The sequence below is a fragment of the Aspergillus oryzae genome, chromosome 6, assembly GCF_000184455.2.
Source record: "Aspergillus oryzae RIB40 DNA, chromosome 6".
NCBI lineage: Eukaryota > Fungi > Ascomycota > Eurotiomycetes > Eurotiales > Aspergillaceae > Aspergillus > Aspergillus oryzae.
In genome coordinates, this window is record NC_036440.1 from 2,573,907 (window position 1) to 2,597,904 (window position 23,998).

Here is a 23,998-nt window from a genome sequence, read left to right on the forward strand (position 1 = left end):
AAAATGACTGGCTTGGGCTGTAATTCTTAGAGCTTGACTGTCTCGACCAACAGTGGGAAGTTTGTGACCTGGTCGAGGACTCGCTCGTCCGATGGTCGCCTTACCATCAATGGTTTGCTAGTATCCGACGCCATCTCAATGACCTTCGCCTGTAACGAGGTATCTGCACGAGAATAGTATCTCCTGTGATAAGCTTCCTCTTGATCTCGAGGTATTTATCAATCATAATCTGATTATGCAGAGGAATCACGGTGTCAGGAGTGGCCTCGGCGTTATTATCCCGAATGACGGCGGTATTGCTGCTGGGAGGCTTAACCACTGCTGCTTTAGTATTCTCTTCGGGTACCGTTGCAGATGCAGTCTTGTCTTCGCCTCCATCTTCGCCTCCAGATAGAGGTTTATCGCCATTCTAGGATGATATGTCTGCCTTAAGTCTGTAATGGATTTGCCGTGGTTGTGGAATGCCCGGCTCTCCGATAGAGGACGGTAAACTCTGAGTGGATGTAAGTCTATTTCACTCCCGTAGTCCTTCGCAAATGGCATCGGCTGCGAAATGTGCTGATGCGATGATCATCACATGTAAACCCAAAGCTCGATATATTGACGCCAGGCCAACGGACTCTTGCTCGTCTCTTGAAGATGGGGAGGCAAGGTATGCATGAAGACAAACCCCAACGTAGACCTTGCTACCATCTAGTGGTGTAAAGTTGAGAAGGAAGGCCAAGCCTGTGTGCATTTTTTGCGGGCGCGTGAGAAGCATTCCGTTGTGTGCTGCAAGCTCTAATCCTAAGAGGACATAATAACCGCGGTAAACTCCAAGGTATACTCTACTACCCAGTCCTCGTAGTAAGTATGGAGGGTCGTAGGGAGTTCTATTCATGCTGATATTGCCAGCTGAATCAAAGTCATGAGTCCAGTTCTGTGCGCGTTCCTGGCATATTCTGCGTTGGTTGATGTGTCCTACCAGGACGTCGTTTAATCGGACTTATGGTAGTGTCCAATGTCCAGTTATACTTGGGTCGTATTCTTTCGTGATCATAGGCCACTTGGAGGTTGTATCCAGGTCTTGCTCACCACGGGCGTGATCTGATGAAGGTCCCGGTTGGCTTCCCTCGGTCCAGCTGTCTTCACGATTGGTTTGAGAAAGGAGGTCCAAGGCCCTGTGTCTGGTACTTATGGTATCTTCAAGTTTGAAAACAGGGATATTGCCAGAGCATCAAAGCTTGCAATGTATGGCATGCCCTTGTTGTTTGTGAAAGACGACTGGTGCTCGCAGTCCCCTCTATGCTGCCTCTCTCTGGGATTCATGCAGCATCTTTTGTCTGAAGGTTTTTTCTAGATGATCGGTCACCGCCCTGCTATAGGCGAAATACAACCTCAGGGTCTGCTCTCCGCAGCCATTGGTACGTACCCTTTGCGATCTAGGATTCGGGACGTGAAAGTTCCCTGAAAGGGTATTTCGAACATATTCATACAGATATCTGATGACTGTATGAGTATGGTTATAGAGTCCTTGTAGTATGTGCACGCCTTTCGTTTCTTGTCATGTTTGGGCATTCTAGGGCCGATTCCTCTCCGTGTGACCCTCTTGCATCAGCCCACAGTTAGTGTAGGCTTTGGGCTCCGTCAGAAAGACCATTTTGATGACAGACAACATCTTATTTGAGGGAGTAGAAGTATTCCAAGGTTGGCTCGAAATGGGAAGCAGTAAGTAAATCTAACACACTCCCTGGATTCTCAATGATGGATATTCATCCTATTATTTCGAGCCATATCCATGCTTGACAGGAACAATTCTGGTATATATTCGCATAGTTCATCGCTCTTGTGCTTTTCAAAATCCAAGAATAACAATCATGTATTGAATAGGTTCGTTAGCCTCTGGTGCAGTCGATTTGATGGACAAGACCAACCAATGCACGAGCCAAGGCATTGCCTGGCGCATTGTTGCGCCCAGTTAAGAGGAATTTGACCCGCAGCACTTTAGGCAGCTTGCGAGCGCAGCCAAACAGTGAATTTTGCACGTCCTAATACCCCTGTGTCTGGGCATAAGGTTGACCACGGCATTGATCGAATTGCCTTAGATCCATCCCGTGGCGAATCCAGTCCTCAAGCCCGCAAGGTACTCCAACACGGAATTGAGAATACTAAGCTCGTCCTCATGCATTGAGCTTCCAGTCTGTTCGTGATACAGTTGCCGGTCTCGGCAGGTGTCGCTAAGAGCAGCGAAGGGGGCACCCCAGGGCATATTAACCCGCAGTTCTTCGGCGCCAATTGGATTCATTAGCTCGAGTTAAAGCGATTTTGTATAGTTTCATAGTTCATTCCAGCAGTGCCTTCCTTGTAATCGTTGGAAGACAACCGCAGTAGCTGTCCCCGAAGTACCCCAGACAGAGTAATGCTCTTTAATGAACTGCAGCAGGATATAAGACTGCACTTTAATGGATGTTATCTTCTCGGAGGGGTTGAAATTAATTGCTACACCTCTTGCGTTTCACGTCACCGTCCTCTGATAAACTCCTGGCCACTAGTCAGCCCATTTCTGGGGGTATCTCCCCCCGCTCAAAGAATGCTGAATCGTTAGCTTGGATTATTTCTTGTTTCAATGAGTAAAACAGCCCCTGTGCCCTAAGAGGTGGGGAGGCTCGTATGTTTGCCGAGTATGCTGTGCGAGAGAGCCCATGTACCAGACGGTAATAGACCGTGTTTCCTCATGCTAGTTTTTACTCACCGAGAATTGGTATTGTTGTTTTTGCAACGGGTCCATATAGGGTAACGTTTATCGACACAGCAGCAGTGCGTGCCACAATGCGCATGTCCTCATAAATATTCCAGGTTGCAAACTGGGGTGTAATAGAGAAAAGGGAGCTCTTCTCCAACCGGTCCAGGTCCTCTAGATCCCAATTATGGAGTATTTTCTCGATCTGTTCTCCACAACCGCTTGCATTTAGAATACCTCCAATGGCGGCGTGAACGGCAAGGAGATGTTGGCTTAGGACGGCATATCGAGCATCATGAGAAGCGAAAGTGATTATTCTGGTGCCCGGAAGTTTCCTCATCCTTGGTACGAGTGTACTTGACGCTCGTGCTGAGATACTCACGAAAACTGAGACACTGATCAGGCCAGAAGATACGTGCAACAAAAAGAACGATATCGCTGTTCTCCATTTTCTTGAACGAACTAACAAAGATCTCACTTGGGAAGAGACAAGATCTAGCAAATGACACCAATAGCGGGAATGCTTCGCAGCTATTGATGTACTTTCAAACGACGTTGCTCTGTCTAAAGAGCAGAGAAGAAGAATATGGTTATGAAGAGGAATACCATAAGTGTATAACAACATACTGTATGTAAGGAGAGATAATTTGTTGCATAGTTTGTGGGATATATTATGCCGCAAATCCAGGACCCTTGAGTACACAGTGGTCCTTTTCAGTGGGTTATTCAATGGAGGCTCCATCTCCCATGAAAAATAGCTCCAATTGCACGAACTCCGTTGATTGATGTTTGGAACCGATGCCAGAGATGATAACGGGTGGACAGGGCTTAGTGGCTAGCCCCAACCCTTCGCCAAGTCAAAATCTATTAAGGTCATCGAGCAGCCTGTGTCAAAGCAAACGGTGGTTCGATTGTCAAGTTTACCAATTCCCAATATAGCGGTTGCATATCTCCAATTTCTGAACAAGGACCCTGGTTCGGTCTGCAATACCGGGAATCGCTGACCATTCTTGAGCCCTATGTCTCTCATAGACACGGCTAGTAGAACCCGTAATGGTCTCTGGCTACGGCCAGGGTATGGAACCAGGCCATACAGTCGAATCATTTTTGATTGACAGATTCGATTTCGGGCTAATTAGCAATTTCCCTGACTGATTTGAAGACATTATGACACGTAGTGTCAGATGGCAGTATACCATGGTCGTGGATAGATTCTTGGCTTAGATGGGGTTTTAAATTTTAAGTCGTAGGATGAGAAACTCCGTTAATGACTCCGGGTATGCTATCAGGTTACTCTTGTTGGCCTCAGAGGTTATATCTAGATATGAACTGCCGGGATAGGTCATGTGGAAATATGTATGCGACTTCAATGGGTTCATCTTTCTTGGTCAGTATACAACACTGATCGCGTTCAATGCACGAAACAGTATTAGCTAGCCGTACTTCTAGGTATACCGTGATAGCCAAACAAGATAGATACTGCACATACCCTGTCTCTGCTTGGCAATGCCTGTCGTCATGCGGCGCGAACTTCTTCTCAATCAATACCTTGAATCCTTGTGGCCTCGGTATTGGGTAGGAGGGTAAATGTCCGAGGGTGCAAGTTGGACCGAGGAAGACATCTTTCCGGGCCATTACAGGCTTTCGATATCTGGGTTGCCATTGAGGAGCTCTGCTTGGATCCTACTTGGCAACCCTCTTAGGTTTAAGTCTAGGTACTTGACTTGGATGGTAGGGTAGGGAGGGGAAGGTAGACTTGTCAGGTTGGGGTTTAGGATCGCTAGGGCTAGATATAAATATATATATATATATATATATATATTCTTTGTTAGATCGAATATTAGATTTACGACCTCGTAGGGAATATCTATATGAGTTCACTGTTCCTACCGAATGAAGTACACTGGGTATTTTCACCAAGACTTGTATAAATAAACAAATGCTGTATATCTATTCCTTGTCTCTAGTCATGGTGTGATGAATCCTAACCCCAATTCACCACGGCATAGACTCCGAACCTGGAAATTAGTATACAAATCAGATTGAAAAAGACGCCGCACTAGACCGACATTGGCATGTTTAATTCACGTAAGCGAAAGTACTGTATAAAAAGAGGTAGATTGATAACAGAAACAAAGCCTTGTACATTATTAACAGCGTTACTCAGGTATGTAGTATGTCAAGTGGAAAGCCTGAGGTAACAACCACCTGATGGTGGTGGGTCAACGTCAAGCCGAGGGGCAGGTGGAGACGCGCCAAGCAGGGGTCCCGGCCAATCATGGCGGGGGAGCTGGACGGGAAGTATGCAACTAGTCAAGGCGGTACTTGGTATGTTTGGTGTACTCCGTCTCAGCTGTTCGTACAGTACCACTGGTACCATACCGTCTAAAATGTGGGAGGGTTATTTATGGAAAAATTCTGGGTCGGGGGTATCTCATTGGGCGGGATGTCCTCCCAAGCGAGAGAGAAAGAGAGAATTCTCAGGTGAAAAAGTCTAGCTGGGATGAAAGGGTCCGATTATTGTTTTCACTGGTTTTTGATGTGTGACAACTGACAACCTGGAAATTATCCCAGTGACATCTGACCTGTCCTACGCGGGGGGAAGGGGAGGAAAAAAGAGTACCTGCATGATATTAGTAGTCGAGGCCCGTGCTGGCCTTGTTCCTGACGAATGGACCAATCATGCCGGTCACCTGCCCAGCGCTGCCCTTAAGAATTTTCAGGCGGATTCTCGGGGCCTCACTGGCTCTGTTCATGGTGATTAATATAATACCACCTCAACCAGGATGCCACTGGGGCCAATGCCATGGATTTCAATCAATCGACCACGCCATGGAAAAATATTATTGGGTTGAAATTTTCGGGTCAGGCACCATTAATCTTATTTTTCCTCGCCCCAGAGGAGGGGGTGCAAGGGAATTTCCAAGAGGGAATATCGGGAAAAAGGGAAGAAAGGCACAAAAAATAATAAAAGCCTCTCTCAATCTTGGGATATGCCCTTGAACTTTATAGAACGGGAGAAAAGGGGAGTAAACAAGGAAAACGGGGGGATATCATTCCCAAACTTCGGGAGAACGACAGAACCATGGGTATGTGGTGGGCTGGATGACACCATCCCGAGCCATTGGATGGAACCCCTGAGTGAACCTGGACCGGGTCAAGTGGATTTCTGGTATAGATTGGGGAGGTAATGTTATGATGTTTAATTTGATGTGGATATCCCCTTGCCGCACCGCACCTTCGCCAAATCCCCATGTAAGGATGGAGTTACATAGAGAGGGAAACACGTCGAACGAAAAAAAAGAGAGTTTGTGTGTCAACGCGATTGAGAAGAAACAAGAAAATAACGAAATAACCGATGGAGTGAGACTTGGAAGTGCCGTGTCTGGTATGGAGAGTGTCTTAGGCCTATCCACATCCACACCTCAGGTGTCGAGGAACCGTTAGCGTGTCTTCCTCAGGCTGCTTCGTCTTCCCGTCAACCGTCAATCACTTTCTTTTTTCTCCGCTTCGTTTCTTTTTCTTCCCCATCCACATCCCTTGTATACCGAAGAACGTGCTGGCACTCGTGCGGGTTCAATTTTGGATGTTGACGGGGTGATTCATTCCATTCATGGTTTGCTCTCGTCTCTCCTTCAATTCCTCTCTCCCAGAACCTACCTAGATGACGTCGAATTCAATTTAATTGTTCCTCGGGAGAATATCACGATTAGGGTGAGTCCGCCCCTAGTGCTGGTCTAAGCTGCCCTCCGTTGTTTCATCCTTCCAGACACGATTTGACCTTTCTCTCTCCTGACGCTCGGCTGTGCTGCTTGCTCTTTCGTTCTCTTCCTTCTAACCCACCTTTGTCTCTTTCTTTCTTCCCTCGTTACTTGTTTGTTGGAGAACCTTGTCGCTCGCTTTTCTTTTCCATCTTCATTGCCGATTTGATATCGCGCATTAAGACGAACTTTCCTCTCCCCCTGATTTCTCTGTTAACCACTTCGAAACAGGTCGCCATTCTTTTTTTCCGCTCAACAACTATCCCTTTTCGAGGTATATCGTGGGTCTTGACACCAGTGAAACCCAACAGATCCTGGTCCCAATCGCTCCTTTTATAGTACCACGCACGCATATAGGTCTGGGAAAGGAAGTTCCTAAAAAAAAAAAAAAAAAGAAAATTAAAAAGTTCTATCGCAATCTTGAAGTATCTGAAGACGAATTTATTCCTCTGGTTGATTCCGGCAAGGTTGGTTACGGGTTAAAAACACCTTTACGGCCCAGCGCCCCAAACAAACAATCGACCCTCGACCATGAGATAGTGCTCTGGCAGTCACCTTCCATTCGTTCTCTACTCTTCCGTCCCCAAACCTCTGGCGGCTGGTTGATACCTAAATATCTTCGGCTGGTCTTCTCGAAGAAACTCACTCTTTCTGTCATTCGATATGATCGTTCCCAAGCCTCCTGTGAAATTGGAGGACCACTGTTCCGTCATTTACGACAACACTCTATACACCTACTCAGCCAATGGTTTCGCTTCGATCTCGCTCGAACGCAATGCGACATGGACTCAATTGCCTATGGGGGAACCGGTTTCCAAAGCCGCTTGCGTTACAGGAGGACTGGACGGCAACGAGGATCAACAGGCGCTTTATGTGATCGGAGGAACGCCTTCCAAGGGTGAAAGCTCAGGGTTGCAGCGATACTCGTTCAAAGACAAAAAGTGGAAGACAATTGACAGCGTCAGCGGGAATATGGCCAATCGAACATCCCATAAAGCCGTCTATCTCAAATCGTCTTCCGCTCTTCTGATTTACGGCGGCCACCAACGTGACGAAACCGATGCGTCGTCGGACACGTTTGCAATCAATACGCAGGAGCCCTACAATCTTTCAGCATATTCAGCCGAGAATGCATCCCCCGCTTACGACCCTGTACTACTGACATGGAACGACAAGGAGGCTGCTCTGGTGGGCGGATTGACGACCCCAGATCAAGTGCATTTGTTTGATCCCATCCAAGGGTGGCACAGCTCCGATGTAACCATCCCGGCACCCCTGTCAAACGATGTACAATGTGCTCTTGTCAATGGGACCGACGGTAGCAAAATCCTCGAAGCTTTCGACATGAGCGCATCACCCAACAATGTCACCAGCATAACCTTGCTCAATTCTGACGGCGCCCCGGCTCACAAAGGAAACAGCTCTGAATCGTCCTCGACCAAGAGGGGGATCACTCTCGATGATTATCCAACTTATGACGACTCTCTGGCACCGACCACAACACGAAAAGACTACTCACTGGCACAGGGCGACGATGGGTTGGTGGTCATCTCCAGTGGGAGTGGCTCGGACACTCTGGCGATTTTCAATCAAACATCGAACAGCTGGGTAAACGCAACCAAGCTATTCTACGGCGATCAGACGTCGCAACAAATTCTTGGAACAACGACTACAACCCCGACTGCTACTGCAAGCGGATCCAGTGAGACTTCCGGCGCCCCGGCCAGCGATGACTCCTCGAGCAGCGATGTTGGCACGATCATCGGGGCCACACTGGGAGGTATTGTGGGAATTGCTGCCATTTTGATTGTAATCCTCTTCATTCTGAAGCATAAGAAGGATGCGAAGAAGCGAGCTGCACAGGCTCAAGATGGTGGCGACAAGGACCGCTTAAGCTTCCAAGATCGAGGTGTCGAGCCATTGACTCGATCCGCATATCCGATGGCGAAGAGCCCTGCACCGCTCGCGGCATCGTCGGTAGACTCTCTTGCGATCTTCTCCGGCCATGTTGGTGAGGAAAAGACGCCGAAGCCAGCGGGTGCTCCTCCCAGTTTCGATCACAAGCCGAGTCCCTTGAGCACCATTCAATCCAGTAGGGAGCTCAGCTCCGGCGAGTTCGACAAGGCCATCGAGGCCCAAGATTCACTGCCAGGAAACCATCCCGGCGACCGGCGAACGAGTGAAGGCTGGGGTAGGTATTTCCAAGATAACAGTGCGGCGCCTCTGATGGTTCCACCGGCAGCGGTACCCGCCCGGCCTGACTCGACGGCCACGACTGCTACTGCATGGCCGATGAAGACCCTTGCGCCTTTAAACACCAACTTTCTAGAAGCACCGAAACCGCTGGGATGCGTCGTGAGCGGTAGCCCCACCACCGAGCATGCTACGTCACCCAAAAATGGACAATCCATTACAATCCCCGAGAGCCAGTCCGCTCGCATATCCTCAGCCAGTGACATCACGATCGAATCGGACGATGGCTACGAGCATCCAGGATCACGTGCACAACAAAGCTGGCTGGGCCGCCCCCCAAGCAGCACCTACAGCAGAAGTTATTATAACCCAAGCTATTACAACCCGAGCACGTCTGACGTGCCCTCGCTCGTGGCCCCGTTACGTGACAATCGCATGAACACGCGCGGCTCGAGCGTACTGATCCCAGATACCGTCGAACCCGTGCCACCGCGCGACACTCGCAACAACAATATCAACTCTGATATGAGCTGGTTGAATCTCAATGCCGAGCGCTGACCTTCCCGAACCTGAACCAGAAACACATTCCTTGAAACTTTCATTCACCTCCTCTCCTTTGACCACCATCCGTCCCTGACTGGGTCTAATCCGCTCCTTCCCTAACTTAGCTATGCCCTAATACCAGCCGGAAAAAGATACCTGTAAAAAAAGTTTCATTTTCCTTGCTCTCTTCCACGACGGATGGAATGTACAGCTAGCCGCGCATTTCTTATGGTTTCAGCATCTCATTGCACATGTTTCTGTTCTGCCTCGCACCAGGATTTGATCGTTGAAGCGTTCCAATTCCACCTGTTGTGACTCGTCCTGCCTGCTCCATGCATCTACGCATTATCTTGTTCCTATTGGTTTATTTTCCTCGATCACTTTCATGAAACCCACCATTGCTTTGGATTCCTCTTTTTGCTCGGACGGGATACCGGTGTTGTGCTTCGGCGTCGTATATAGAGTTTTTTTTTTTTTTTTTCTCACATAAATGCCACCAGCAATTTAATCGAATGACCCGCAAGCTCCGTGCCTAATCTATGCATATTAATTACCAGTAATCTTAACCATACCCAATCGAAAACTAGGACCCCCAGCCACTCTACTTTATCTGAGGCGTGATCATGCCACATGCTCCGTCTTTAGTCTCGAGATGTCATTTATCTGATGTATTAAGGTATGTACTCCGCATTTGTCAAAGGCTCTGGCGTAAGGGATGGATGGGTCTGTGCTTATGGTCGTCTCAAGTACTTCTATTACCTTAACTGAGTAGGTGCCCAGCGGTGTGGACTGACTAGTAGGTTAGGTCTTATCAGAAATAAGGATTTTTATTCTGGTTGGTGAATTATCTTGTGTTCTGTGCTAGTTTTGTACCGTGTGGTATACGACACTGACCCGCTTGCAGGTTGGATATTGAGTACGCAAAACGCGGTATGGAAGCCCAAAGAGCAGAGATGAGGAACATACTACCGAAATAAAATTCAAACCGGACCTATAGAGACAAAAGTCCACTCGCATAAAGACATAAACTTGCAAGACACATAGAAAAAAAAAAGAAACAAAGAAAGTCATAAGGTCATCACCGCCATGGTCATCACTATCATACAGTCATAAGTTATAGCATTCGCAAACTCGCAACTTCAAATTCATATTTCAGGAATTCTTCGCAGATCAAATCATACTTCTTGGGCTACCGACATAGACCGACCTCTCGATCCATGCTGAGAGGGAGGATATTCTTCGATTTCGTCGGGGTACATCGTGTAACGGCGTGGTGCGGCTCCGTAACTTTGAGCTCGACGGCGTTCTCGTCTCGAATCGCACAATTTCCGGAAATCTTTGCGCTCCTTGCGCATATGGTCGACGTGTCGCCATTCGTCGACTGCACCTTTGATGCCTAGCGTTGCGAGACCTACACTCGCGGCGTCGACAAGATTGTTTTTCACTCTGAGTTTGCGTGCTTCTTCGGGGGACATATCGCCCTCCTTAACCATTTTGACGCGTTTCTTGTGCTTTTCCATGCTTCCGTGTAAACCGTGGGCGGCGTGGATGGTTGCTACAGTGGCTAGACCGGTAGTTAGGAGCATCTTCCGCGTCATCTTTTTGTGCTGGTGCTCCTCATCGGTACTGCTTCCAAGGTCAGAATCCTTATCCGAGTTTGAGTAATGGTCCTGGTGGTAAGTGTGGCCTTCCTCGCCTGTGGCTCCGGACCTACTGTGGGAGGATGGCGAATGATTACTATCAGGGTTTAGAGATCGACCTACATCTCTGGAATGCCGAGTCCGTCTTGAGCTCCCATGGTGCCTAGATCCGTATTCGCTATCCGAGTCATAGTCTGAGTAGTCATCCCGGCGAGAGGGTCGATCGTGATGTCGTCTCCGGTCGTCTTTGTCTTTATCCTTGTTTTCAAGGCCTAGCGCTTCCATGCCCCGGTTGATATAGTCGGAAACGCTCTTACTCCGCCTTCTGGGCCGGCGCGGAGAATCGTCCTCGCTGTCCCGTGATTGAGACCGACCACGTGGACGGGACCTGGACCGAAACCGACTATACGCTTCCTTCCCAGCAGCGGCCAAGGCTCCAGCGGCGGCAAGATCAGGCAGTTTACTCTTACTCTTTTCGCGGCCTCGAGACTTGGACCGTGAGCGAGACCGAGGGCCGTTTACAAAATGGTTCGCAGCCAGACCTGCCAGGGTAGACTCGATAATGTGGCGCTTGGAATGTTTGCTAGGGTCCCGATCCACGATTCCATCAGTACCACCCGCTGTCAAAGCGGCAGTGAGAATCCGTTTGCCTTTTGCGCCCGTCCAGTCGCCGGGTTCTTTGCGCACACGATAAGCTTCCACTGCGCCTGCAGTCAGAGCTGCTTTCATGGCTTGTGCAATTCGCTGCTCACTCCGATCCCGGCGATGACGGCTTCTGCTCCGAGTCGGAGAGGGTGAATAAGAGTAGGACCTGCTATGGTGGCCATGGGAACGCCCGCGACGGTGCTCGTGATGCTTGGAGGCTGAGGAGGCAGAGGAACCTATGCCTAGGGCTTCCATAGCCTGCTCTGAGAGAGATTTGCGGCGCCTGCGGGGAGGAGGCGATCGGCTGCTAGACGGAGAACGCTGCGAGCGCCTGTAACGGTCACCTGTTGCAGCAAGATTAGTTGAGGATGCCCCAGCCACACTATATGGGCCTTTTTTTACTCCCAAGAAACAGACTACATACGTGGATCTTCGTAATCATAACGTTTCGAACGACGACTATGGCGCGAATGATGATAGTCGGGATCATCATAATATGAACCACGGCCACCCATGGAGTGGGACCTGTGCACACCTTCTTGGACGGTGGAAACCCTGGAGCGGCGAGACTGCGGGGGTAGACCATATCCATATTCGTAGCCATAATCTCCTGGAAGAGATTCGTTGCTCCCGTCGCGCCGACGGACGACGCCCGCTTCGTGGCGACTGCTACTGTAGGGACCATCACCGGAGTAATAGTCTTGTGAGTAGACGCTTGATGGGCGCGCATAGCGATCGCGAGGGGAATGGTAGTGACTTTCGTCGTAGTACGCCATTGTTTTGGCTAGAGTGGGAAGACAAACTCTAGACCGGTGGGGGTGACGATCATACAGGAGAAGTCAACAACAAAGTTCAACGATTTGGGGGAAAAGAATTTAAGTAAGCTTAGGGGAAGAAAAAGAGAAAGTGAGACAAATGAGACGTAGATTGAAGAGGGAGAAAGGAAGTAATAAGTAAGAAAGAAGATGCAAAAAGAAAACAAGAAGATTGGCACGGGAGAGGTTGTGGCAAGAGGCGGGGCACCTGCACGTCAGTGACGTATGGGCGGTACCTCTTCTGAGCCTGACAGGATTAAATAGACAGTCCAGTAGTATTAATAGAATGATTCGCTGTTTCGCTCAAGTAAGGCTGAAACGGTCCAAGCTCGATCTTCGAGGTATAAGCCGTCCGGCTAAAAGGGATCGTGATCGATGTGTTTCATGCGTTCCCTTCACCCGTGTAGAGAGTAGTAGTAGTAGAGCACACAAGTAGAGTGGTAGTGAAGCAGTGGAGCCGGACCCTATTTGATGCGCACCTGAAAATACTACTGTAGTAACTGTACCTTTCGCATGGGTACCTGAGGACAACACTTTACCCGTTTGGGGCCTTGGGCAGCGATCCACCCGTCATGCATGACTAACCCGATCACGTTCAATCATCTTTTGATTTGGCAATTTCAAGACCTCAAATTAAAGACACACAATCGGGAGTGACATCACGTCGCATCGCCTCAATTCCTCATTCATTCAATCAGCATGAAGAGAAGCGACGATTGTCCGCCTTAACACGTTACGCCTCGTCGAGGCTCTCGGCACATCAGGCCAAGCTCCATCCCATCGGGCTCCATAGATGGACCCATCTGTTCCTGACCTAGACCGACGACTGGTTTGACAACCATGGTTTCAGGCTGCGTGCCGTGGTTCAACCTTGTTTGTCCTGGGGGTCTCAGTGATTCACAAGCTGCTCAACCATCGATCGGTAGGGGTATCTCCGTGGCATGTCTCGCCTGTACCGTACTACTTGAATTTACGCTCGCCGGCAGACAATCGTTCCAGTATGGACATCAATCAGTTCATTCACGTTTCAATGTGACATGGTCTCTTACACAATGGACCCCTAACCTCGTTGGTATACTATACATGTCAAAAATAAGAAAAGAAAAGAAAAGAAAAGGCTTTCTTGGCCGTAACTTAGAACTTCTCGTGTCACAAAGAAGAAAAATGGAAAAAAAAAAGAAAACCCTAAAGACAAAAACAACGCTTATAAGCTGATCCAAAATAGCCATGCAATAGACTCAAAACAGACATCAAAAAAGAGAAATGCCAAAGAATAAAGAGAATAGAAAAAAAAAATTGGACAAAGTAATAGCCCTCTCCAAATGGTATACAGATGTGAAAATGCGGACTTTTGCTGCCCGGCCAGTCGTCTGTTCATATCATGGTAAAACCATTCTATCCCAATTCTATCCGCCATTTTCAGACGGTAGAACTTAAACCGGTGACCGTGAGAGTGCCGCACAGCAGTCACCCTCACCGCCTGGCGAGATGCTCCAACATGGGAAGATCGAAGACCATCCGTGGATCATGAAAAATGATAAAGGAAAAGAAGAGCAAGTACAGGGCAAAGAATGGCGGAGGGGTGACCTCTCGCAACTGCCCTAATCTGGGATATTGCTAAAAGGCTCGGTTGTTTCATATATGTTCGCCTCACACGTGTTTCTCATCAAATTCATGATGATATCGTTTCAAGTGGCCGCGAACGCTGACACAGTCACTTGCGCTCATCTCATAGTTCTCATGCTGTCGTAGGCATTCCCATCCATTTGGGACTGGCTCGAGGATCGGTGGTGGTTGTACAAGGGGCTGTCCCTCCTTACGCGCCACCGGTTACTTGCATCAGTGTCCTTCTCCGTCACACCCGTTGGCCGGTCTTCAGAGTGTGTCCGATGAGTTCGAATATGCTGCTTCATATTATCCTTTCGGGTGAAAGCCTTGTTGCAAATCGGACAGTGTACGCTTTTTTCGCCAGTGTGCTTCTTTCCATGGCGCGCCGCATGTCCCGAGGTGGTGAAGGTAGCGGAACAGTTGTGACTAGCAGCAAACGGGCATGGGTATTTGTTCTTTCGGTTTACCTTGGTTGCCATTGCATCTCTGGATCCACTGATGGATGCTGGTGGGGAGGGAGGGTCAGACACGCTGTTAGCGCTGAGCCTTTTCTCAGCAGTTGTCATCGCGGTTCCCGTTGTCGGCGCTTGGTAACTATGGGGTTCCTGACGATTAGGCTGATAGTAATAACTGGATCCGGCGCTCATGTAGTCGTAAGAGCAGTCCGACGATCCAGGGGACGTGGGCTGCGCGGCGTCCGACACGGAATCGAACTGTTGCCGGTTCACTGGGAAGGAGTCTGAATGGGCATACCCATAGCGATAGTATGAGTTTGATGCCTCTCGTCGTGGCTCTGAGGGATACGGGTATGATGAAGTAGAGTGGTGTCTGCATAAACGGGGGCTTGATCGCACTGTGAATGACGGGTTGTCATCATTGTTTAATATAGACACGAAGCCTGCCTTGCAGCTAGCCATTTTTTACGCTAGAAATATCTGGTATCGAACGATTTTTGGTACTGTTAGCTGAAATGTTTCTTTTTGCATCCTTCTTTGGTAACTTTGGATGAAACAGGGATCTGTGATCCTGACTTCCAAGAGGACCCAAGATAGAAAGAAAAGGTATCAAACGGGAGTACTCACGAAAAGGTCTTCGAGGATGTTTGTCCTTTCTTCGTGTAACATGCACCAGATTTATTGCCAGCTACTTAGATGCAGATCTGACAAAACCCCAGTGGAACTCGGCCTCCTTGGCGAAGTAGTCGATTTTGACCGGACAGAACCCCGAGAACTCCTGCCACGTTCTGGATAATAAAAAAAAGGCCCGACTGATCCACTCCTTAAGACTGGACGATGGCGTTGACAGACGATTTAGAAATGTTCCTTTTCCTCTCTATAGTTGACGCCACCCGCCACCGATCACTTCCGATAGGTGACAGATGAAAAAACGATTCTTAATGGGAGTTGAGAATAGAACCGGTCGTTTTGCGGAGTTGCGTTATGAAGGAATGATCAGAAGATAGAGGAGAATTAGATCAACACCCAGACAGGTATAAGCCCTAGCAACTATCTTCCAGAGAAGTGCCGGGGCCAAGAAAAATAGCGAGATGAGTAAGTCGAGGACCACCAAAGCCGGATTGAGCGATGAGATTGCACCCGGATATTGATGTTGGGAAGAGGAGATCGTCAAATATGATATAGATGTGATGGGTGATTTGATAGGTGTTGATCGATAAAGGGGCGATTGAAGGAAAGGAAAGAAAAGCAGTGCTAAGATAGACGCTTATCTAGTTAGGAGAGGGGAACGGCGAAGGAGAGAATTGAAGATTTGGAAGAAGAGAATTGGGATAGAGGATGAAAGAAGAGGAGAAGGCGAATGGGAAGAGAAATAAATGTAGAAGCAAATGAGGAAGAACGACAAATGATAAAGAGAGAAGAGGGGGAAAAAAAGAAAAAATGAAAAAGGAAAAAAGAAAAAGAAAAAAGGGACGAGAAGTAAAAGAATAAGAGGAAGAAGTAGCAGCATCTTGAAACCTGTCCAGGGTCTCTCCAGAAGCTCTGGCCATCTCAGTCAAGTCAGTCAGTCAGTTACTTAGTCGCTGTGCTAGCGAACCAGTTAGTTAGCGTTCGAGGGTGTCCACGACACTAGTTAGTTCTCCAGTCCTGGTGGATCCGTGGTAGGCATCATTCATTTGTAGAATTAAAAAAATAGAAGTAATAATAATTAGAATAATACTAGACCACCACTAATAGTCTGTTCATGGAATCCTTGGATTTGTTCTCTTAGAGGGGGCCAAGGGTCTGCCCAGAGTCTTGTTGGGACCAGTGTAATTTAAAAAATAATGAACAAAAAAAGGAAAAGAAAAGAATAATAAAAAAGTATAAAAATTTCATGAGCTTTTTTTTTTTTTTTTTTTTTTTTTTTCACTTGCTGTAATCCCATATTCTTTTAGTACGATAGGGGGAAATATCTGAAAATAATAAATACAGATATTCAAAAAAAAAAAAAAAAAAAAAAAAAAAAAAAAAAAAAAAAAACAACCAGAAATCTTGCCCTTCGCCAGTTAACAGTTAATTTTCCTGCTGGGTCTCGGAGTCCCGAAAATCAAAAAAATAAATAAATAAATTTAATAAAAATACAAAATAAAAAATTCAAGCAATTCATGAACTCTAACAATTTAACATTCAAATGGTAGTAATTCCGAGAGGTACTACCAACACCCGGCACTAGTAAACTTCTGGGACCCAGTCATTAATGGCAGGGCGTTCCTTACAATCCTTACCCTTACCATTTTGCAGTAAACTCCGTCCGCTAACTCCAAATCCTTTCATCGGGGCAGCCACTCCGCTCCAGCCAGAAGGGTGGCTTTGCTCTCTCCGGTACTATATTTACCCAGTCTCTAACATCTTCGTCCACTTGATGGGTCATTATCATCATCTTTTTCGTCAGGATACCCATTGTGGAAAGGGACCAACGCCCCCGGTCAGGGCCCGAAAGCCCCTCTAACTACTCCCCATCCAAGTAGTATAATCCGATCTAAAGTAAACTAGACCCCTGACTGGTACGTGTTCTTGTCGTCAGCTGCTTCATTGAAACACTTTTCTGTCATATCGTTTAATGATTTCTATCCGGTATTGTTTCTTGGAGAACCAAATATACATATGCTACTGCAGATCGTATGTATCCTAGAGGTATGTTTGGGTTGAAGGTTAACATGAGAACGGTAAAAGGCGCCGAGTTTTAGTGTTTATTGACCCTGTCCTTGATCAATATCTGGATTGATATCACTTTTCGTACGATGCCTCTAATGCACGATTTTGCACTATTGACTGTTGTAATTAATTAACGGAAAATTAAAATAAGGAAAATAGTGTTCATTAAAATGGAAGACGCATGGTAGTATTACGCTAACCACTAGATACAGTGAGCTTTCCAGGGATTCCCGAAATAAGTGCTCTTCTCGTCACTTTTAGTTCCTGCACCGGTGTGAACTCTACTATGTATTGAGATTACATACATGCCGTATGGTTCTGGATCAGGGACAGCCAACACCGAAAAAGGTTTCTTTTATTCTGGAGTTCAATATCTCAATATTTCAATGAACCATGAAAACGTCGAAATCCAAAATAGCACCGGAAATATCTAAACTAAGAACAATAGCCAATGTCTGACCTTTTTATAGATTCCACGCTGACACTAGATCTACAGCCTATTGTTGAGAGCACAATCCATCAAGCACTCGTGCTGCCGAGACAGCAATCATGCCCATCGTTACCCATCCTGGTAAGGCGCCCTCTCATCACGTCCCAGAAGAGCCTACGGACAAGCTTTTAGCCACGGTGTGATATAAACCGTGGTTCTACTATATCCTGCATTAGCTATGATGTCTAGTGATGCGGGCTGTCAAATCCCAATGTGTAAGTGACTGGATAAATATACATTTTTATCGTTTCCTCTTGAATGTCAAAATAGACCCTGCATTTCTTCTGTTGCCTGAGGAGATAGTTTATTTTCAAGATTGTTCTAGTGGGCTTTTTTAATCCACATCAGATAGAGGACGACCCGTCCGTCTCGGGTTTAGGGCTCTCGGTACGAGGCTTCGGCTTACGGAGTAGGTACCGTAACCGTATTATACCGGTACTATGGAGTTCATTAAGTGGAGATCGGCCGATGTACCTATCCACTTCTGGATATTTCCTTCAATTCTGATTCGCTTGATGTTAACGTATGTACAACGGATATTATCCCCTCCGATATTCTGGAAAACACTGCCTTCGTTCCACCGAGGACGACGACATCGGAGGCAGACCTTAAGCTGTGAACTATTTGCACTATTGCAGCGGCCATCGATTGCGGTTTGAGTAGTGGCAAATGGAAATTCACGATCGAGAAGGAAAAAGAAAGCACGAGGGGTATACTGAAACGTTAGACGGTACATACAAATTGTACATCCTACTAATATATGTGTATAGAACATAGCGAGGGAGCGAATCAGCAACCGGGACGACTTCAGTCTCTCAGGCTAAAACCAGCGAACCTCTCGAAAACGTGGTTCTATCCCTTGCAGATATCCAGTGATTTTATTTTATTTTATTTTTATTTTTATTTTTATTTTTTTTTTTTTTATCAATTTTTCACACCCGTCTTCTGGTCCCTGGGTTGTCCTTCGAAACCATCAAAAGTTTCACTTAGTAGCAGGAGTAGGATTTAATTTCAAAAACAATAGCATAGGATTCGCTCATGGCGCCTCAAGTGCATGGCTAGCAAGCTACTAGTATGTCTCCGGTCCCCTCCCCATCTGACCCATAACAAGCACGCTAAGGCCTTCTTAGCATGCGTTATCGAGATATGGCCTGCTCATCCTGAATCGCTTCCCACAGCTTAGCACGCATACGTGTTGTCAAACGTCGTCAACGACGAACCCCAGCCAACCCTGTGCCACACCATTCTCTATAAACCCACCTATCCACAATCCTGTCTCCTCTTAGCTCACTCCACCCTAGGCATCAACATTGATAAAGATTGCCATATTCCGAGTAAGCTCTTTTCTCCCTATTAGCGCCGGGCCGGAAGATGATATACACAATCTTCATCATCGCCAATGCTTAGCCCTGTAGTTACTCCGTACGGAGTACATGTTTCCCCTCTGCGGAGAAGGACACATTATCTACGTATGCAACGTTGGGTGGCTATCCTTATACGGCGTGCGCCGGCTCCATACTAACCCTAGCAGGGTATCGGGCGCTCCTGGTCATACGCGTTCATCCCCAGGTCAACGTCAGGATGTCGTCCGGATCCAGCGATTAGGTTCCGAGGCGCCTCTTCATTCCTCATATGTCGAGTACCTCGGTTTTATGCCCTATTTTTCTTTTTTTTTTTTTTGGTGGGTTTATTTGGTGATGTTCTTGATAAACTTTTTAGTTTTCCTCGCCTCAAAATCGTTCCCGTGAGCTTCCGTTGGCTAAGAGAGGGGGTGCTTATACTAAACAAGTCGGTTGCGGCAACCGGCCATTCAGAAAGTAGGCTTAGGGTATGCAGGATTGATAATGTTTGTCATTCGCAGGGCATATCATTATACGGCAGTGCAGAGCAAAGATTGAGTAATAGTTATGCACGTCTCGGAACAATCCTTCTCAGCTTGCTTGAAGCAAACCTTCCCTTCCCTACAGTTCTGCAAAAGACATCCATATTGCATTGATCATGTGTCTACATACATGGACGCTGACAGCACGGACAAGTCCCGAGAAACCGGCTGATGCACCATTAGTCCCGCGGAATGATTGTTGATCGACGCTCGTTTAACCCCCGGCCTCCTTATGATCACTCTGGACAGTCCTGCCCTACTTCCAATATGCATAGGGTAGCATCTACTAATATAAGTACAGCCCTGGGGCAAAGTTGACTTTCCAACATCCATGTCCAACCGTCCACCAATTCATTGGCTGATACCCCGGAGCAAGGTAGTATCAAGTACAGTACTAATAATATACGCCTGCATAAGGCCACACATACCGCAACGCAGTCAGAAATCAAGCCCTTCCCATTTGCCAACTGCTAATCCTTGGCACGGGGTCTTTCTCGACACTAATAGAACACTATCCTGGTCCCTACAGTAGTAGCTGAATAGCTACACCTTAGGGCCCCTTTCAGGGATGTATCCGAAGGGGGAGTATATGTGAGTGTGAGTGTGTTTCGACGTATCAGAAGTGGTAACTGACCCCATGGACACGGCCACGTTCCTTGGGTTTACTAGGCGAAATACCAAGACATTTGTTGACCCTCTTTTTTCATTTTTTCCAATCTACTAGCGACAGGTTATTTTCTGTAATTACCGGATCAAGTGGAGTTCCGCTATCACTACCGACTATGCCTACTGGCCGAGAGCCGGCCGTAGATCATAAGCTGGTGGAGTGTAGCCTCTTAAGTTTACTCGATAGGGTAATATTAGAGACCTCATGATTTAGGTGTCTGTAACGTGTACTGCGTATATATCGTATTCTGATCCATTTGTATCGCGAAGAGCGGGGAATCGGACATCCGAAGAGGCGGCGAGTTGGATGTCCGCTTATTCATTGTCCTTCTGGAACGTTGATATCCGAACTGAGGTAAGTCCTCACACGACAATCAAGTTTGAAAAAATCTTCTGCCTAAAGTGGGTTATGTGCAATATGAACAAAGAGGGAAAAAATTACATCACTAATGATACATATATACATACACCAATGCAGCCATGCGAGGCGGAGGGGTAAAGGAAACCCCTCAACAATGGAATGTCGGGTGTAAATCCCCTAGCGCCAAAATACCAAGACATGTAATGAGACGACGAGCTAGTCCCTGCGTCGGGATTCGACTCCCCCGATTAATAATGCCGGCGCACTTAGTCAGCGCATTAGCGGTGGGTCCGTCTTGCTCCTGGGAACCATTACTGGAGAGGTCCAGATCTTGGGTTGATTTGGCCACACTTTCTTTTTTTTCCTCCCCTACGGGAGTTCTCAACTGCCGTTGGATTCAGGGAAAAACCCCATGAGTAAGTACATACCTAGGAAAGTCTACACTAAATCTTCCTTCTCATTATTCTCTGTCTCTTATTCGGCCGAGTATTTTTATTTAATGCACCTTTCTTGGCTTTAATCTCCTAACTCTAACTTATCTTGAACTACTGACTAGGTCGTTAATATTGGACCTTAATCTTATTGTCGGCTCATGATTCGAGGGGAGAAATATTAGGGGACCAAGACCGAAAATTACACCAAGACGAAATAGTATACCAGATTCAACAACCCACGGCACTTCTGCCGAAAATCACCCGTACCTCACAAATTTCTTGAAACACACTGTGTTTAACATTTTAACCCTGGACCACTTGGGTTTAGTTCCTGTAGCTTAATATCTTTCTCTTTTGTTTTCTTCTGTTTTTCTCAAAACCCAAGAGCATGTACTCCGTAGGGGCAAATGAAATATGGAGAAACCAAAGAAATGGCAAGAACACCATTGAAAAAAGGAAACTAAATTAATTATTCTATTCCTCTTACTCTCTTTAGTTTCCCTCCCTTCCTATCCTAGACCAATCCCTCATCTCCTTCCCCTTTGAGACGAGCGAAACGTGAGATTCGGTGTTAAGAACAGCCTCATGTGGCGTGCAGTTTATACTCCTAGTGGACTAGTCTTACGTTTATTTGAATTACAACTTACAGAACGACAATACCGGCAAAAGCCATCGAGGTAGAGTTAGATAGCTGGAGACGTCAGTTCTTCAAGCCACTAGCCGATCCCGGCAATGATGTGCAGACCGGGAAAACACGAGGTAGGGAATAAAACCCAAACCGAACAGGGGGATATCAATCTCAATGTCTCTTGTTCCCTTGTTCATTCTATCCCGCCTTTTGCTTCGACGACAACAACAATAACAACCCTCCCAAGCTTGCGACTGGGCCCTCGGCTATGCCGTTTCTTTTTCTTTGGCTAGCTTTATTTTAAGAAAATCTTATGCGTGCATACGTAGATGTCAGCCCCAGAAGATGCGTATATCGCGCGAGGGATGACGTGAACTGCGGCTTTGATAGGGCAAGGATCATCGCCTTTTCATTCATAGTATGGCCGGGCTAAACCTCCCGTTTAAGTTGATGGTGAAGAGAACCGGTTGGGGTAAAGGCTCGATCGGCCGTCTCAGGCTAGATCACCGTCTCAGCTCACGGAAGGATCCCGTGGGTGTGCGGAGAAAGGTGAATTTTAGGAATTTGGGATAAGTGATGGGGGGTCAGAAAAGGTTTGGAGGGACCTGAAACAAGCCACGAGGGGTCTAGACTGGTACAGCTTAGCAATTGGCAGATGCGACATGTCGGATTTTGGTCCTAGGAGCGTTATGTATCAGAGTGTTTGTTTGTTTTTTTTTTTGCTTTTTACTCCTTTTTTTTCTCTTCTTCTTGGGTGGGTTTGTATGTTGGTTTACTTTGGGCCCGAAGGGGATGCATATCCATGGGTTAGCAGAACGTGGGACGGTAGATAGGGTTCCAGTATATCAGACGGTATTAAGTCTATGGGAAACATGGTTTTTTAGGGTACCGAGTCAGTGACCTTAATGCTGCTGACTCAATCACACGATCTTCAGGGTCCGGAAGAAAGTTTGGGACGGGAAACCCTGTTTTTTATTGTCCGTATTGTCTGTTCAGTTACCGGTCTAATGGCGAACGGAGAATATTTTTGACTTTTGAGTTTGGTTTCTTCGGACGGTATTGAAATTCTGGAAATACTGACGACGTGCAGCGAGACTCGGATATAATTGCCGTATTTCCCGACGTTTACCCTTAGCTTCTTTTTACTTCCTGCAGTCGTACAGTTATGTATCGAGGATTCGAGATAGTGGTGCCTTAGTAATGCGTTGATCCATAGGATCAGTGGCTCGGCGATTAGGTGCTGCGGTGGATTCACAGCCCACTTCTTTGGATTACATAGTTCGATTGGCGACTGCATGGAATATGTCAACACCCAGGGTGTATCTTCAGATCTCATAGCCCAGTCCGATATACGTACGTGCTCCGCGTATGCCCTTCATGGTCTCGTCTGTAACGGGATAGAGAAAGATCAGCCATCTTATCACAAGACGGCTCCTGTTACAATGAGGAATACGTATACCCCGGGAAAACAAGGCATATTCGGGAAGAAATAAGAAGAAAAATCAGCAAAGATCACCATCGACCCTTCGCTTTTGCATTAACATCTGATAAACAATCTATGAAGCATCACAGAAAAATATACTATGCTACGTAAGCAGAGACGTCACGGAGTGGGGCCAGGATTTTGACAGAGGACGTATCGAAGACCGCAGAGACAGCTAAGCGCTGCAGCTTAATCCTGCTTGCAGCCCTAGTGCTGTGCACAATAAGATAATGAAAGAGACACAGACCACTACCGTCGGCTTCCACACCTATCTAGACTTTTCCTTAGTCCGAAGCTTAGTGTTTTGGCCTTGTGGCTCGTCATACGACCATACGTAAGCCAGCGTTTGTGAGCCACATCTCAGTGGAACCAACCTAAGGCAGCAACATTTCTCCTCAGGGTCATTTGCTTTCTCCAGAGATTGCGGCGCTTCGCTAAGATGATAACTTTATTGTTCCCCTTCGACAAACTTACGTAGGTGCATACGAATGCTCCGGTCCGGAGTGGGGCGGACGACGGATTAGGGCTGTCCGGTAGTAAGCGCCGAGGGTGATGGATGTCAACTGGGCTTAGCTGTTGGCCTGGCCGGGGTCCATGATTCAAATCCTGTGTGGCTGGTTTTGTGGCAGGGCCTTTTTTTTATTTTTTATTTATTTTTTATTTTTCTTACCCTTCGTTGGGTCCGCTTTTTCTTTTGTTTTCATTGGCTTGGCAAATCGGATTATCCGAACGAGACGATGTATGACTACGTACTCATAGTCCATATCCAGGATGAAAGCGTTAAAACCGTTCAATACTCGGTGGTACTCGGGGACCAGCTTATTCTTTCTTGTAAGCTTAATTGTTGATTTGCTGACGAGTGACTGCCAAGGCCAGTAATTAATCAAATTCGAGGAGCCCTAATCTTCTAGCCGGCCATCTGCGACGGCCATGGGAATTGACCGTGATGAGTATGCATGGGTAGTAAATTAGCTTCTG

The 23,998-nt window shown here is 47.0% G+C and overlaps 4 protein-coding genes across 4 annotated transcripts; 2 read left to right on the top strand and 2 right to left on the bottom strand.

Annotated features, from left to right (window-relative positions):
• Positions 1 to 5,980: 5,980 nt before the first annotated feature.
• AO090038000406 (uncharacterized protein) lies at positions 5,981 to 6,819 on the top strand (the record flags this gene model as incomplete). The annotated part of the gene is made up of 4 exons (XM_023238303.1): positions 5,981 to 6,107; positions 6,149 to 6,196; positions 6,273 to 6,433; positions 6,712 to 6,819. 4 exons carry the CDS (start codon positions 5,981 to 5,983, stop codon positions 6,817 to 6,819), a joined length of 444 nt encoding a protein of 147 aa, XP_023093124.1.
• A 324-nt stretch (positions 6,820 to 7,143) lies between these two features.
• Positions 7,144 to 9,231, top strand: AO090038000405 (uncharacterized protein; the record flags this gene model as incomplete). The annotated part of the gene is made up of 1 exon (XM_001825279.1): positions 7,144 to 9,231. The coding sequence occupies one exon, from the start codon at positions 7,144 to 7,146 to the stop codon at positions 9,229 to 9,231; it is 2,088 nt and encodes a 695-aa protein (XP_001825331.1).
• A 1,602-nt stretch (positions 9,232 to 10,833) lies between these two features.
• Positions 10,834 to 12,277, bottom strand: AO090038000404 (uncharacterized protein; the record flags this gene model as incomplete). Its single annotated transcript, XM_023238304.1, has 5 exons — positions 10,834 to 10,842; positions 10,980 to 11,181; positions 11,245 to 11,845; positions 11,919 to 12,111; positions 12,149 to 12,277. 5 exons carry the CDS (start codon positions 12,275 to 12,277, stop codon positions 10,834 to 10,836), a joined length of 1,134 nt encoding a protein of 377 aa, XP_023093123.1.
• A 1,763-nt stretch (positions 12,278 to 14,040) lies between these two features.
• Positions 14,041 to 14,841, bottom strand: AO090038000403 (C2H2-type zinc finger protein; the record flags this gene model as incomplete). Its single annotated transcript, XM_001825277.3, has 1 exon — positions 14,041 to 14,841. The coding sequence occupies one exon, from the start codon at positions 14,839 to 14,841 to the stop codon at positions 14,041 to 14,043; it is 801 nt and encodes a 266-aa protein (XP_001825329.1).
• Between the last annotated feature and the right edge of the window lie 9,157 nt (positions 14,842 to 23,998).